The sequence below is a fragment of the Labrus mixtus genome, chromosome 20 (genome assembly GCF_963584025.1).
Source record: "Labrus mixtus chromosome 20, fLabMix1.1, whole genome shotgun sequence".
NCBI classification, from domain to species: Eukaryota; Metazoa; Chordata; class Actinopteri; order Labriformes; family Labridae; genus Labrus; species Labrus mixtus.
Window position 1 is genome coordinate 2,258,720 of NC_083631.1, and position 16,454 is coordinate 2,275,173.

Below are 16,454 nucleotides of genomic sequence, written 5' to 3' on the forward strand. Positions count from 1 at the left end.
CCATAATTCATTTCTAAAAACTTTGAAAATATATATATATATTTTCTTTTGAATGGCCTATAAGGACTTGGATGGCGTGCTGCGGGTTATACGGTTATTTTAATGCACAACTATTAACACCACAAAGCATTGTGTAATAATGCCCCTCATTATCTGATTGTTGATCTGCTAAAAATATGTTTGGACATATGCAGAGCTTAAAAAAACAACAGGAAAAAACCAACCCTAAACTCCATTCTCAAAAAGTAAGGACTGAAAATGATTTGATCCCTTAAGTTACGTCTTAAAGGCAATCCTCTAATATCATATATATATGATATATATATATATAATATAATATAAGTCAATTTGAGTAAAATGTGGCAATTTCAACAGCAATATTCAATATCAAGGCAAAACGGATCAACCTAGAATATCATTCTGTCCTAAATCGCCAATGAATGAAACAGCCCATCAGTTTTCAGTATGAAAATGTTGACAGCACAGATTGAAAACAAGTGTCCTTGTTTTTTGCAAACTGGGCATTTCTGCTGTAGTTTATCACTCAGATCAGAGAGACAGCTTTCCAAGACGAATGGGTGACTGAATGGATGTGGAGGAGAGCTGCAGCCAGCCTTGCTGTACTGAGAAAAGATGATGGGTGTGCATGAGAGAGTAGGACCAAACTGGCAATGGTTTATGCTGACTCTCTACACATCCATCTACCGCAATCTGTAGCTAATCAATCTAAAGTTAGAGACAAAAAGTATAGAGAATACAATGAAGTTAAGCAGTAATGTTCTTTACATGTGCATGTAGTACAAGTCACGACTCGGCTTTCCTGTTGGTTATGTCAATCAGCGGATAAGTCAACTCTCCCACAGCCAAGCTTATGCACAAAGACATATAACCCAAGGTTTGAATTTATAACAGAGCATTACTATCTTTCTTTTTCTCCAATACTAGACTACTTCCAAGAAATCTAGAGTCTGTTCAGACAGCATGCACCTTTATTCAAATATGCCCAGCTTTAAAATCAAACACACTATAACTTCTAACTTTGGTCACTAAGGTTTTTTTAAGCATCTGTGTATAATACAGTTTAAAGTGAGTAGCTGCAGGGGTTACCATGTAACCCCAAAAAGCTTCCTCTTAAGTAAAAGACTGTCAGTGTCTTTGTTAACTTCTTTATATTTTTGTTGTTGGTGATTCAGTTGAGGATCATTGCTGTGAACCTTCTATTCATTTGGATGCAAAAGCTGCCCTCCTCTCACCTCACAAGCATCAAGCCTCATTTTCATCTAAATAAGAATCGATCTCTCCTGCTGTGCACCATCCTCCTTTACTCACAACTCTCACGGTCACAACCCCACTTGTCTTCTCTTTGCTTGATCCTGTGCTCTCTAGTGACTCCCTTGAATACAATAACAGGGAAAATTCTCCATACTCCATGTTCCAGATCGTAACAGCAAAGCATAGTAAGGTAATTTACTATTGTTGGCTATTTGTTAATATGTCTTTATGCTTTACTCATAACTGACAATTAACAAGTACCATTTATGAATGGAGGGGTCCAACAGAGATATGAGTGATATGGAACAAAGCTTTGACTGACTGGTACAATGTCAAAGCTTCGTTCTGCATCAGTGACCCAGCCAAACGCAAGAGATGGGGGTGAGTCACTGTGGGGGAGGGGCCTGCTCCTGAATGGTCAGGGGACACTGATAAGTGAAATGGATGCAGCACCAAAAAGACTAACTGTGACTGAGGATGAGCATGTAAATTAGATTGTACAACTGGACCGTGAGCAAACTAGAGGATATTCCTTCTGTGCTTGAACAATTTATAATTCTAAGGCACTAATTATACTTTCCATTTGTACACCTCAATCTCAACTGAACATTTTGAGATTTATTTACAGGTCTAATTGCAGAAGGTAAAAACACCATTTGTGTGATGATATGATTCCAATTTTCTTCAAAATAATTGTTGAAGAAATTAAAGAAAAAAACACTCAAAATGTAACTACATTAAATGACTTCAATATTATGTCTATTTTAAATGACCCTATGAATCAGACTTGGTTTGGGAAGTTACTACATTTGCTAATTCTGACAGCTCCTCATACAGTTCAAGTTTAAGTGGAGCTTATTTTGTCGAAAGATTGATCTGTTCCTAAGATTGGAACAGCTACTAGTTTCAATCAGGGTTATACTGGCAAATATGTACTTAATGCTTTCTAGAAAAATCCTTGCTGGCCATTTATGAAGCTCTTCAACATTATTATTATTTTTTTTACAGCTAGGCAGTGCCACCTTCTGGATCAAACATGAACTATCTGGCATTTTTGCATTTATGATGTTGGTTTTATTTTTAGTAGACACATACAATTAGCGCTTACTGTTATAAAGTATGAGACAAAAGACAAAGCAATCATAATCACAAGAAAATACACACAAGTGAGCTTTAAAAAGAGAGTCTTATAGGTCCATTGTCCATCAGATTGCTTGTGCTTGCCTCCTGTCAGGGTGACTACATAGTTGTAGAGGAAAGAGGTGCTGTCATAAAGTTCTTGACAATGTCGGGTGAAAGATCCTGGAATCCTGCCTTTGCAGCTGTTAAAAAAAAAGTAACAAAAATGTTAAATTGCTACTGTAAAGTTGATCCATATAGACCATTACATAAAAAGATAAATAAAATCTTTACCCAATCGTCCACTGGTCTCTTTCACCAACAACTGGGACTGCTCCTTGATGGACAGAAGCTGTCTAACCTTTTTACACTGAATGTCCATCTAAATAAAACACAAAACTGATTATAAAAAACAGATTACCTGTATGTGGCATATAGCAGCATATTAGAAAGTCCTTTAATTCATACTATAATCCATCTTGTATAATGTAACAACATACTAGCAAAAATGTAAAAAACATGCAGTTATGATAAAGAGTAAACCTGTTACACAATTACTTCAATTTATCAGGGCGGTGTCTGTGATGTTGAATCTTAATTTGATTGACAGCGCTGCAACATCGGCAAGCAACCACAAAACATAAAACATTTTGTTTGTGGGCATACACTTTTTTTAAACCAAGCTTTACCAGGGCTAAAACCTTTGAGTCCCAAAAAATGGAAAAAATAAATAAATAATTAAAATGACACTGGGAGAAATGTGTGTTCTTGGCTGTCTCGTATAATAAAAGCTCGGCTTTCTTCTTTTGGAGGACAGCATTTAAGCAGTCAGTAAATCAGCAGCATCTGTTTTGTGTTTCGTTACTCAAACAGCCAAGCAAAGCTTCCTTTCTTTTTCTGCCCTCGACCGCATTAGTGTTTTAACATACACAATCATACAAACTGTATATAAGAGCCTGGAAAACCATACATCGCAGTGTTGGCAAAAAAATAACCATTTCTTCAGTTGAGAGTTTTTCTTTACTTGTTAGTGATGTAAAAAAAAAATGTATTTTTAACATACAATCATTGCCATAGTTTGAAACATGGGCTGTTGTCGACAGAGGAGGCCATGGTAGTCCGGTTTACTCTGTATGAATTGGTACTGTGAAGACCGGGCCACAGATGAAGAGTCTAACAACAAGCCTTTCTCTTGACCCTGCTTCACTTTCCTGCAACGAATAAAGAACAGATTTTTTACCCAAAACTGAGAATAATGATAGACTAACACAGTATTCCTTGATGAAAGTACATGCGTTTACCTTTCCAACTCTTCTGCTTTCCTCTGGTGTTTGTTCAAGAGTGCCTCCCAAGATTCACTTTCTGTCTGGAGCCTAAAACACGACATAGGCTAGTAAAAAAAAATGAACCTAGGTGGCACACCAAATGATATATTCCTCTTTGTGTTATATGAATATTTAGAGTAACATGCCTACAGATGAGTTTCTGGAATTTTTTCATAGCTCCTTGCAAAGCAGGATCACTGAAAGCAAATAACAGAATACAGTATAAATCAAGGTTTTACAGGGGGGGGGGGGGGGGGGGGTAATTGGATACATTATTTAGTAATGTAAAACACAATATGCAGAGTACAACATAAACACAACAAATAACTGTATTACCCTGCTGCACTAGCTGGGAAGTGATCCTGAGCCTCACTGCGTAGATCTTTGGTGAGACAGCCAGACTCTTTCTTCATATGCTCAACTGCAACAAGTACAACATTTCTTTAATCATCATTACGTTCTTAAGGAGCAACATGAAAATATGAAACAAATGAAGCGCTGCGAAAAACTAACCTTGTTTTTGAAAATTCTCCAGTGAGATGTTTGGTACCGACTGCAGGGAATTTTGAGTCCTTTCTATTGCCAGCTTAACACAAAGTAGAGGTGATTAGATAGAGCTCCATTAATAACATAACCATTGTAAAAAATAAAAAATGTTTGAACCTAACTTTATTTTTTCATGACTGTTGGTGACCTAACCTGATGTAAAAGATCCTTAAAGTCTACACATAATGTAGGTGGCATAATGACTTTACACTTAGGACCACATTAAAATTAGTAAGAAGGTACCCATGAACAATCATAACATTTGATTCATCTCTATGATAGAGACTGTTTTTTTTTCTCCTTTTCAATAAAAGTATTAAACATTGAAGTGTTTTCAGTACCCCTGAAAATGACAATTTGTTTGTTCATCAACTGATTTACTTTAAAAAAATCCTATTTTAAAATGGTAACATTGTGTGAAAAGGTCTTCAACTTTTGAGATGAAAATACATTTAATTTTATTAGTTTTTCCCATTTAGGCATCAATTAATTTACCAATACTTACAACCCTGCATCACTCACCTTCATTGAAGCCTCAATCAATTTCTCAAATCTCTCTTCCTGTGATAAGGATGGATGTATGCTTCTGCACAACACTATGATAAACACATAAAAATAAACATTGTATCTATATGCATGTAAATAAAAACATAACACAATGGGCAATATACACTGATGGCAAGGTAAAAGAAAGTCAAACATGTCACCTTGATAAGGATTCTGAAGGGCAGGGAGAGAGCGTCGGGTTATATTGGCTCTCTTCCAGGACTTCCTCCGTGCAATGGGGCTGACGGTGGGGCTAGTGGGTCCCTCAATATTCTCTGAACTCTGAATTTCTTGTTGGTCCGTCTCTGAGGGTCCTTCCCCGGGAGCTGGCGTCTGAGAGGTGGGTGATGGGAAGTCAGTACGGGGAGATTTGTGTGGGGGAGCTGGAATAACGGGGCTTGTGGAGGAGCATCTTTTCGAGGTCTGCTCCACAGAGTTGATCTAGGATTAAAGAAAATTAAAAAATCGGTGTGGTAATGACATACATCGGTCACAAAATGAGGTGCTGTTAGTGAAGCTATTTAATAGGCAGCTAAGATTTATAAATGTTACCTCATTCTCGGTGTCAGCGACGGCGACACTTTTGAAACTGCAAGAGAAAGAGGAGGATTTTCAATGAAGTGCAAAATATTAGTAAAATAATATAGTGGTACTTAGTGAAGCCATGACGAGTCATTACGTCCAACTTCTGTCAGCGCTAGTTTGATTTGGGGAAGACTCAGAGTAAGATAAATACTTAGCGATAATAAACACATTAAAAAAGCCAAACTACACAGTCACGATACACTGGCAACTTTCGATGCTAAATTAGTTCTTGCGACAATTGAAACAAATGGTACAAACCCGTCTTTATCAGCTTCCAAATGTTTTTCCGCCATTTTTGTTTGAAACGCCTTGCCCAACGCGCGCCCAACAGGCTAAACCCCTTGCACCGCATGAAGCACCATGGGAAATGTAGTGTTGTATTGTTGTAACACGGTCCCAAGCTTATAGATAAGAGTGATAGATAGAGGGAGACAGATATATTGATATATAGAAGACCCTGCCTGAACTGTTTCAATATATATATTTTAAAATAATTTATTGTTTTTAATAAATTTCAATTTTGCACTGACAAAAATCTGCATGTTGTTCCGAGTGTGCTCCCCAGTTGAACAAGTATAAAGAGTAGGCTACAAAACAGGGGTTTCACCCCCATTACATAGAGTACAAATACAAACGATAGAATCCATACATGGGATAAAACTGCACATCTGCAGGTTACACATAGGCCTACTGCCTAAGGGCCCAAATACTTTTTTGAAGAGAAATTGAACCTTGTTAAAAAGAAAAATCCTGGTCCTGATACTCTTTGTACACATTGGCTGGTACTGTGATATCCCAATGAGGTTTTATTACATTTTGGCTGACTAGGGTTCAAGTTGTTGTGTTTTTTTTTCCAGTTTAGCAGTGTTATCTGCTTAGATTATAAATTCTGTCTTGACCCCTTAGCCCTACACTATGTTCCCTGTACAATAGCTAACACTTTGCCCCAAAATGTCCCTGATTACTAGTTTTAAGTTAGCAGTTTGAACAGTTTCTGATGGGAAGCAACAGTCAACTTTGCAGGAAATCAAATGACAACATCTTATATTTTTCTGAATAGCATATAACAATATACATTTTTATCTGTGTCCTTTGTCTGTTCCTCTTTACTTTATCTGTTTTTTGTATCACTGTAGATGTTACCAGGGGTTTTATTGTTCTATAAAGTATGTTTTTATTTTTGCACAATTATTTTACTTGACTGTGAAGCACTTTGTGAAAAGTGTCTGTATAAACAAATGTTACTAGCTTGTTTGCACTGAGCATTCAGCCTCTATAGACTGTAATCACATCCTTTTTGTTTTGTACTTCATTGCATTTTATTTTACAAACAACCTACGTAATATTGATTGCATTTGATATTGGTAGAGTACTTGATTCAGAGTGCAACCATTTTTTTTTTATTTCCAGAAAGGTTCGAGTTCATTTCAAAGTAATAAAGCAAACTGCAATTTGCAACTGTCCTGACATCAGCATGTGTTTTTCTAGATATACGGAAACACAAAGTTAATCTCTGATCAATTGAGGCTCAATGACATGGCATGGTTGTTTTGCCAGTGTTATGTGTATTCGTATATCCTGATCATTATTTACCTACCTTTTTTAGGAACAGGATAGATCACGACCAGCTGGACATGAACATCCTTTCAAGTGCAGCTGTACTTGTAAAACACTTGACAGACTTCACAATTTGTTTCTGTAAGTCTTTATAAGTCTGTTAGAGTTTTTTTTTCCACTTTTTACAAAATCAAGGTGAGGAATCAAAAACATCAAAACACTTTTGCAATTCTCTTAGAGAATGTCCTCTTTGTGTGCCTCTATGTTTCAGTCTGGCTCGCACACAGTCTCGCACTCCAGTCAATACTGCTGTCTTCATGGCTGTGTGTATCGGGGGGAGAAACGGATGAAGAAAGAGAGAGATTGGAAAGTAGAAAATAATGAGCTATAAAGAAAAAAAATCTGAAAACAGAGTAGAATCACAGATTGTTAAGGAGGGTTAGAGCAGGATGAAGGAAGGGATACACAGAGTGTAAAGTACTGCACGCCATGACTGTCTGAAGCTTTGAGTATGCCACAGCAGATTTAACCCTCTTCATCCGCCATAGTCTTCTCTCCCTTTAATGTTTGGTTGGTAAGGGCCGTGGTTCTTGTTGGCACTGAGTTCAAGAAGGCAGCCTGAGAGTTCCTTTTCCTAGCAAGAACTGCAGGACTCGGTCCACCAGCAGAGCGGAGACAAAGTCCACCACCAGAACTTGGGCAATGATCAGTTTGAACTGCAAGGAAGTAAACAGGACTCAGGTCACCATGTGGGGTACATCATTCTTAAAAGGTTATTAAGACAAAAGAACACATGGCAAAAAAAAACAACATCAGCTCACCTCTGTTGGAATATCTACGAGAGCAAACTGTTCGTTGAATTCTGGTGAGGAACCAGTAAGTAGTCCTACAATGGCTAAACCTGACAGAGCAATGCTCCATAGTAGAGGTCGATTCTCGCTGAGTGACTCCATGAAGGGATGACCCTATTGGATCCAGAAAGAAATACTGTGAGTATATAATACTACAAGACAGAGACATCAACTACAAATGCTGTTAAAAATCATTACCTTGTAGTTAATCGCAAAGGTGGCCATCTGCATGGCCATGGACATAATATAGACCGTGCTGTTGATTAGACTGGGTTCAAAGTCTTTATATAGATCTGCAAACATTTCCTCTCTGAAAAATGATAGGAGAAGTGTAATGTTATAATTTATTGTGGATATCTGACTTATACAATATGCTGTTAACTCTCTTTTTCATCCTCTTTCCATCTTACTGGGATTTACCTTGGCGGACTTCTGCTTTGTGCTTCTTTGTAAAGGTAGACCAGACTGCAGAAGTGAACAGCAAACTGCAGCAGCACGGTCAAAACCGTATAAAGATTGAAGATGTTTGGTAAGGGCCGCTCTTGAGACAATGTTTTCAGTGGCTGTGTAAAAATTAGGAAAAAGGTCAATCTGATTTCTTTTAAAAACTGTAGCCTAATGATATTACGACAATTACTCATCAAAAATATAGAGCTTGTGTTTTCTAAAAGATTTTCACCTTTGATCTAGAGATGAAGAGGAAGCATCCTGCCAAGAGCAGTCCCTGCAAAGTCGCCTGGAAATCACTAAACTTGACCCCCTCGAGGTAGAGTACAGACTGGCTGTAGGCCAGCACCAGGGCATTGAGAGCGAGGATCTTAAACATCTGGAGTGTTGTCACCAGAGTGCAACGGCCTTGCTTTATTACATGGCAGACTGGAGAGAGAGAGACAAACTTTTAGAATTTCGTCCATCTTTACGTTTAACAACTGTATAAAGAGTTGAAATGATAAACCATTTTTACTCACTGCACTGTATAGAGGAGAGTTTGGAGGTGAAAGGGGCAGCAATGGAGGCATCACCAAGTTTCACTACTTGTACCTGATCTTCTTCTAGTTCCCGTAATACTTGACTGATCCTCTCCTGTTACAGAATATAGTCCATCTCTCAGTCCATTGTACTAAAACTATTAAACATATTATTTCATTTTTTTTAGTTACACATTTATTTTTTCATGATTGTTGGTGACTGGGAAGTGGGCTTAATTCGGACTTGATACGGTCCTGTACAAATAAAAAAGTTTCAGGTACTGTAAAAGAAACACAAATGGGACAGAAGTTAAGTTTTAAGTAAGCTATTAAGAAAAGACTTTACAGAGACACGCACCTTTTGTGCTGCAAGCTGCTCCTCTCTCTGGGCCATAACCCTCTGCCTGGCTGCCCTCGAACTCAGTTTACCTCCAGAACTGACTGGTGGCAAGGGTCTGGGTTCTGGTATAGACACCTCTTTTTCCCTCCCACGTTTCTTTCTGTCAGGCATACGCTCAGGGGCGTTGGCTAACAAAGCAACACCTGAGGAAGAAAGTTATTACTTTACGCGGCTGGGGTCATACACACAGAAACAGCTGATCTCAGTTTTACTGGTGGTGAATCTTACCTATGTGGGCATGTTTAAGAGCTCCAACGTCATTTGTGCCATCACCACACATCAATGTCACATAACCAAGCCCTTTTAGACTTGTGATGACAGATTCCTGAAAGAGAATAGACAACGATCTTGTAGATATTTATAAATATATTTATTTATATAAATATATAAACACCTTTTAAAATCAAGTGTCATCAATCTGTCTAAACTCAAATAATGATTCCATAATCCATACATTTCCCGTAAAAGAGTCCTAACAGCACCTTGTGTCCACTAGTTAAATCCATATATTTGCTGGTTTATAGTAGACAAACTACTGTGACTAAAATCTGTCTAAACTGTACCTCTGCAATGTACCTCTTTCTATTACTGGTAAATAAAGAAGTCCAAGCCCTCCAACAAAAAGACACAACAACTGAAAGTGACTTGATATTTGATATGTAATGTTTGAAGCTGTCCCTTAAAACCTCAAAATAATGTCTTTTGTTTATGTTCAGCAAGTTACCCCTTTCTCGAGAAAAAAAAAACATCATGATGCCAAATAGGACCCAACATTTTTTTTTCTCTAATGAATTATTGTTAGCAGCACTATATGTTGAACAGTGGACATTACATTAGAAAGTTCTCAATAAATTGCATTAAGCGGCTGATTTGGAACCTACCTTCTGTTTTGGACTGACACGGGCAAACACTATTATGTGAGGTAAGAGGCTGCTGAGTAGCTGGGGGTCGCAGCTCAGTCTGGCCAAACCCTCTCCTGTTACACACAGGTCAAACTGGTCCACAAATGAGGAAACACTCGGAGGGGGCAGTGGGACATGAACAGTGCCATCAATGGACTCCCACTGCCACTCAGCTGGGGGGAAAAATAACATCAAAGAGTATGGTAAAAAACAAAAACATACTCCCACTATATTACCACAAGAATCTGTTGACATGATTCTCCATTGGCTTACTAGAGTGTTAAATGCTATCCTGTAAAGTGATGACTTGTCTTACCCTGATTGGGACTTGGCTGTAAAATGAGAGTGTGCTCTTTCTGGATGAAGTGGAGCTCTCTTGCTACATGGCATGCTGTTAGAGGGTTATCCCCTGTGATCATCACCACCTGAAAACAGAGAGACAGGAATTATCCACCATGCTGTCTGTCTGTTTGTGAACAATTGTATGTCTGCAGTTTCTTTACATGATGAGACGCTTCCTGGATTTCTCTGATGACTGCCTTGCTGTCACTTTTGAGAGGACAGGACACAACCATGAACCCAGCAAAATGCAAATCACACTCCAGAGAATCTCGACTCATCTCCCGGACCTATGAAACCCAAAAAGATTCTAGCTGTAATTCTAATAATAATCTATTTAAATCAGACAAGATTACAGAAACAGACCAGATAATCACACATAGTTCTGAGGGAAATGTAATAGGAACCTGTTGATGACTGAGGTGTCCAATCTCTTTGTAACCCAAGGCCAGCACTCTAGCCCCTTCCCGTGACATTTCTTTGTGGACTTCATCATAACTCGCCGGAAATTCTGAAAACTACATCACAGCCACATTAGAACATCAGTGAGTTTGTTTGATTAGGCTAGATAATTTACACATTAAGGGAGATGAACATATGTACCATTCCTCTGAGTGTCTCTGGAGCTCCCTTTACAGTTGAGATGTAGCAGAGTTCAGAGGAGCCAAGTTTCTCATAGGAAGCCAGGACAGACATCCTCTTCAGAGCACTGGCAAAATGGAAGCGCTGGTGGATCTTTAGTCCCGGGGTTTTGATGCCTCTTGGGAATACCTTTTCATCTTTACAAAGAGACCAGAGACAAATATGCACACACTGAAGCATTAAGAGCAAAGTTAAATACACTAATCATACCATACCACAGAGCTACAAAAGCTTGGTGCAACCTAAAAGACTGCTGCAAGTTGGGAACAAATGCACGTTGAAGCAACAACAGAACACCAAGTATACATTATGTTCTCTTAAACACCTGCCTCTGTCCTACTGCATTTAGTAAAGGTTATTTGCCTCTACCTTTAGTAAGGGTCCAATCAGCAGCAGTCAGCATGGCCTTCTCCAAGGGATCTCCAACAAGCTGTCCATCATCCAGAGTGACCAGTGAGTGACAGGTGGCCACCACTCGATGTGTCTCAACTGGGATCTCAGTTACAGGCATCACCTCCTTTCCTTCTCTGTTATACACCAAAACATTAGTTGATATGTTCCACTTAGTGCCTATGTATATAAATGATAACTTACTGAAAATACAAAATTCACTGGTTTAATGTAAAACAAATGGAATAGTTGGCAGGGTTTACCTGAGACCTGCCACTCCTCGTACCACCAAACTGTCACTGGTCAGTGTTCCTGTTTTGTCAAAACAGCAAACCTCAACTTTCCCTGCAAATGGTATCCTGAAGGGCTCTGTACAGAATACATCTGGGTAGGGGTTAAAAAAAAAAAAAAGACAGAAATTTACAGCTGCATTACAAGCTTTGAATGATTAGCTGCTTTGTCAATGTATGTTCTTATTCATTTGACATGTGGGCAGGAAGGAAGAACAAAGCAACTTACATAGTTTAGCCAGGGCGATAAGAGATGTGTTAACTGCCAGAGAAAGCTCGATGGGGAGTTCTGGTGGAACCACCGAGGTGAGGATTAATGTGCACTCCAGAAACAACTTGTAGCGGTTCCTGCTAGCATCTTTGGTTCCTGAGTGAGTAATGCAAAACACAAGTATTTAGCTTTTGATATTAGATATGACTTAAGCCTCTACAACCAGCTTTTAACTTGAGTTTAACTAAGAAATACATCTTAATGACTTGATTATGTGCTTCTCACCTTCAACCCAGACATACACAGCTGCAGCAATGGCAAACACAAGGAGGAACAGGATGAAGATGAAAGTCTCAAGGTTATTTGCCGTCACTCTCTTCACACCAAAGAGGATTGTCCGTAACAGCTTACCCTGGAGGTAAAGGCAGTCAGTCATTCAACACTTTGACAGCTCATCATGTTCTAAAATGAAAATGCACAAAACAAGCACTTGACAAAAACAAGTGTATTGCATGTTTGTAAAACAGACAGACAAAGAAAAATCATCACCTGAGAGGTGTAGAATCCTGTTCTCAGTACATAAGCCACACAGCCGTTGTCTACAGCTGCACATAAAGGAAAAGATTTATGAGCAAGCACCTTGTTTTTAATGATGAAGATGGGACATAGACTATTGAATACACTCAGTAACTACATTCCGTTGGAAACAAACAGGAATTGAGGAATTACGTTTGAGTCCAGCACTGGCCTTTAAAGGAGGACTATGTTGGACCACTTTTGTCCCCCCAGATATGATGTGGAGTCTAGAGTCTGTTTGAAGGTCCAGAATTCGATCTGAGTCCAAGTCCTCTACTGGCTCCTGCAGACCACACATTGACAGCAGTAAGTACATTACCGAAGTGTTATTCCATTCCATTTAAAGTAAGGGAGGACACCTCAAGTATACACTCTCAGCTCTTCATTCCCTCATCATATTAGTATGCGTCTTACCTTCATCTGGGGCACAGACTCTCCGGTGAGCATGGCCTCATCTACAATGCACCGGCCCCTGAGTAGCAGCACATCGCAAGGCACCAAATTGTCCTGGGGTGAACGTCCTGTGAAGCAGAAAACACAACACATTTTATACACAACACACATCCTACCAGAATCAATCGAAAGTCAGTAGTAAGTGGTCACAAAAATGTTGCCAGGGCATTTACCTATTGAGACGATGTCACCAGGGACAAGCTCATCACTTGAAATTGGTCTCCACTTCCTGTTGCGATATACCTTAAACAGAACACTTAAATTAAACTTGGGGTGCTTTTAATACATTGAAAACACAGCCTAGATGAAATGTTGAGAAGCAAGTCAATTGTTTGTTATAACTTTAAAATTAAAGATGCTGAAAGTAAAATTCGATTGAACCTACCTGGATCATGTAAGGCTTGTTTCCCATGCGTCGGATCTCAGACATATTCCTCATTTGCTGCTGGACGAGGGAGGCCTCGAATGCCACCAGCATGAAAAGTGTGAAAACGCTGTAGTACCAGTACTCGTCCAGACACCAAAGCCCCACACAGAACACCTAATGTATACATGGCAGACAATACACTTCTTCAATTGGATACAGATTCTATCATTTTTAAGCAATTCAATAATTAATACAAAATTATACCAAATTTTAGACAGACAAAAATGACAAGTTAAACATGATCAAACATTCACATTAACACACAAACGGCACGCCTGAGCAAGTGTGAAGGCTGCATCACTTAGCCGCTCAGCTCAAACGGACTGTGATTTATCCTTTTAACATTGTTCCAGACATAAATATGGTCGTGGACACTCAATGCTCAGGCTCTACTTTTTTGACCAGGTAAACATACCTGGAAAACAAAAAAGGGAGCCGTGGCCCTCTCTCTGAAGAGCTCCAGGAAATCTGGCACCACCATCTCAGCACGATTGGTGCCGTAGCACTTTTCTGCAGCCCTGAGTTCAGCCTCCTCCTGATACCCACGGCAAGACTGAAAGTGGCCCATAGGGTGGTTTATGGGAAATGCTATTGGAAAGAAATGTTTCTTCTCTTTGTGGTCAAATATATAGCGTATCTTTTGAAACTCAAAAGATAGAATGCTTTCCCCGTTGTCATCCTGTTGATCAAAACAAGAGACAGTGAAAAATAAAATTACAGTATTTATTAAAAATAGGATGTTTGGTACATGATTATGTCTTACAACAGGTGCAATACAAAGTGTGAATAAAAATAATGTCAGTTATGGAGTTAAGTGGACACACTACATTAAAACAAATGTGTATCTCAGTAAATGGAGTTAAATTATGGAATTCTCTCGATAATCATTTAAAATGCTGCTCAACTATCATTCAATTTAAAAGATTGTATAAAGAAAAGGTTCTGGGAAATGATGAATGTATTGAGTTAATCAACTGATTGTATTTGATTGTTTCTATATTTTTCATTTATGTTTTGTTTTATGAAAGAAAGAGAAAACAACAGGTTAGCCATCTAATTCTGTTAAACAGTATCTTGTGTTATTCGGAAAGGGGGCAGGTATTATAAGTGTTCTTCTTCCTGCTCCTGTTTGCTCATGAACAGTGTTTCAGTATTATGAGAAAATATGTTTTTGTTGTGTATTATTGTGTTGAAACCATACACTGAAATGAGCAAATAAATCAAATATGAAAATATGAAATGAAATAAGTGGCAAAATCAAATGATGTGAGTCAAAATCTGAGCTTCAGTAAAGACAACATAAAGTGTAAACATGTGAACCCACCTGATCCCTCTGTAGTGCCACGAGCTCAGCAAAGCCATTGTTTGGGGTGGGTATGACCTTTGCCAACATAGCCTTGTTTGGGTCTGGTTCCTGAGATGCGAAATGATCAGATAACAAATTCAAACACTGTCATAGTTTATTTTTGGTATTTTAGTTCCTGGCGTGACCTTTCATCTCTGTGTACAACGAGTGGGAAAAGAGATGGTTGCCTAAAGAAATCAGTAGATTATTGCACTATGTTATTATTTGTGTTTACCTTAGAACAAGTTAGCCAACAGTGCGCGTGTACCGACCAATATCCAGAAAGAGCTGTGAGGACGTGCGCGATCCCGATAGCAGCCAGCGCTAGGAGGCCTGCCTCCGGGTACTCCGAGGCACCGTACACCCCTAACCATACGTACAGCCAGCCTGGGTATAGGACAGTCAGGAACGGTAAGATAGTGCCGTGTAGCAGTCGGGGCCGTCGCCTGTACAGAGTCACCGAGCTCACCAGCTCGTCGCCGGTGCCGATGTCATGCTGGTCGTGGTTCACAGAGGGGGCCATTTGAAGCTCTCCCGGTTCTGTAGCCATTCTCCCCTCTTTCTCGGTGTCGTTCATTATACTTTCATCCCTCCTCCGTCCCCCTCTATCATCCATCACCACCCCGTCGTGCTGAAGACGGTAAAAAAATAATATTTTACACGCAGAGCTGTACTCAGTCCAGCCTTCAGATCCCCTTTACTGAATCGCTCGTTTTCCGACCGTAGCTTCCGCATACGTAAACACGTAAAGACACGTAATGTTCTCTTTGAACAGAACGGTTGAACCGTAAAAACTCCAATAATTGTAATCCTCCAAACTGTTAAATTGAGCTCTTTATGCTGGACGTCATCTTAGATTAGGACAAAGAGGTTTATATGGCATATTTTGACTGCATTTGTCGTTTGATGTTACAAAAATATGACTAGGTGCTTCCCCTTTAATAAATCCTCGTCATCATAGAGGAGAGACCGGGTGGGAGATTGACGCTGATTTACACCAATGATATCAGAGAAAATGTTCACAATGTTTTTATCTCATCCAATCAGACAGTAATGGGTGTTTATGGTGTAGTTGCTGCTGCACAGACATGAAGCTACACATGGGGTAATAGTTCCTACTGCTGTAACCTTCATACATCAGCTTCTTCGTTGAGGCAAACGTAGAAGAGGACCATGTAAGACATTTAACGAAGGCTTTTTTCCTTTTTACCAACATTAAATGTTCAAGTTGATATAGAAGTATAGGCTACACAGAGTGTAGATAAAGACATGCTACTTTAAAATCAGGTTATACACAACTGCATTATTCCGTTTGCTTTAGGCTACAGTACACGTTTGACACGGAGATCGGCATTTGACTTGTGTGTACCATCACTTAATGTTTGACAAAAATTACGTTACCTTTCAGGCAAGCTGCAATGGATATTACGGCAAAGTATTGCCATAAAGAAATGGAGGCGTACGGTTCTTGTGTGGCCTCCAATCCATCGACATGGCAAGAAAAGTGTTATGAGCTAAAGATGAAGGTTGCACAGTGCACATCATCACAGTAAGGCCACACACCTGTACATTCACTTATTACTCTAACATCCTCATTTTATAACCAAAAGTGATTGCTCCCATTATTTTCCCATAGCCCAGTGATACAGAAAATCAGACAGGACTGTTCCAAACAATTTGTGGAATTTGAGCGCTGTCTTAGAGAAAACC

General features: G+C 39.2%; 2 protein-coding genes across 3 annotated transcripts; both read right to left on the bottom strand.

Moving 5' to 3' along the window:
* Positions 1–2,014: 2,014 nt before the first annotated feature.
* On the bottom strand, positions 2,015–5,758 carry LOC132995370 (uncharacterized). 2 transcript variants are annotated; one of them, XM_061065319.1, is made up of 11 exons: positions 5,652–5,758; positions 5,361–5,397; positions 4,970–5,249; positions 4,785–4,858; positions 4,230–4,302; positions 4,053–4,137; positions 3,867–3,913; positions 3,693–3,764; positions 3,455–3,602; positions 2,686–2,773; positions 2,015–2,594 (listed from the first exon to the last, which is right to left on the bottom strand). In XM_061065319.1, the coding sequence occupies exons 1-8, from the start codon at positions 5,684–5,686 to the stop codon at positions 3,727–3,729; spliced, it is 669 nt and encodes a 222-aa protein (XP_060921302.1). In that variant the 5' UTR covers positions 5,687–5,758; the 3' UTR covers positions 2,015–2,594; positions 2,686–2,773; positions 3,455–3,602; positions 3,693–3,726. The 2 variants fall into 2 exon arrangements, with proteins under 2 accessions (XP_060921302.1, XP_060921300.1); XM_061065317.1 differs by having other exon boundaries at positions 3,693–3,913.
* A 1,324-nt stretch (positions 5,759–7,082) lies between these two features.
* atp13a1 (ATPase 13A1) lies at positions 7,083–15,553 on the bottom strand. Its single transcript, XM_061065307.1, has 25 exons — positions 14,980–15,553; positions 14,724–14,813; positions 13,815–14,078; positions 13,358–13,513; positions 13,146–13,215; positions 12,934–13,040; positions 12,673–12,802; positions 12,493–12,548; positions 12,229–12,355; positions 11,962–12,099; positions 11,706–11,826; positions 11,422–11,579; positions 11,014–11,189; positions 10,818–10,928; positions 10,575–10,700; positions 10,388–10,496; positions 10,051–10,244; positions 9,398–9,494; positions 9,128–9,312; positions 8,770–8,884; positions 8,481–8,677; positions 8,222–8,364; positions 8,000–8,111; positions 7,772–7,915; positions 7,083–7,666 (listed from the first exon to the last, which is right to left on the bottom strand). Exons 1-25 carry the CDS (start codon positions 15,358–15,360, stop codon positions 7,556–7,558), a joined length of 3,618 nt encoding a protein of 1,205 aa, XP_060921290.1. The 5' UTR covers positions 15,361–15,553; the 3' UTR covers positions 7,083–7,555.
* Positions 15,554–16,454: the final 901 nt, after the last annotated feature.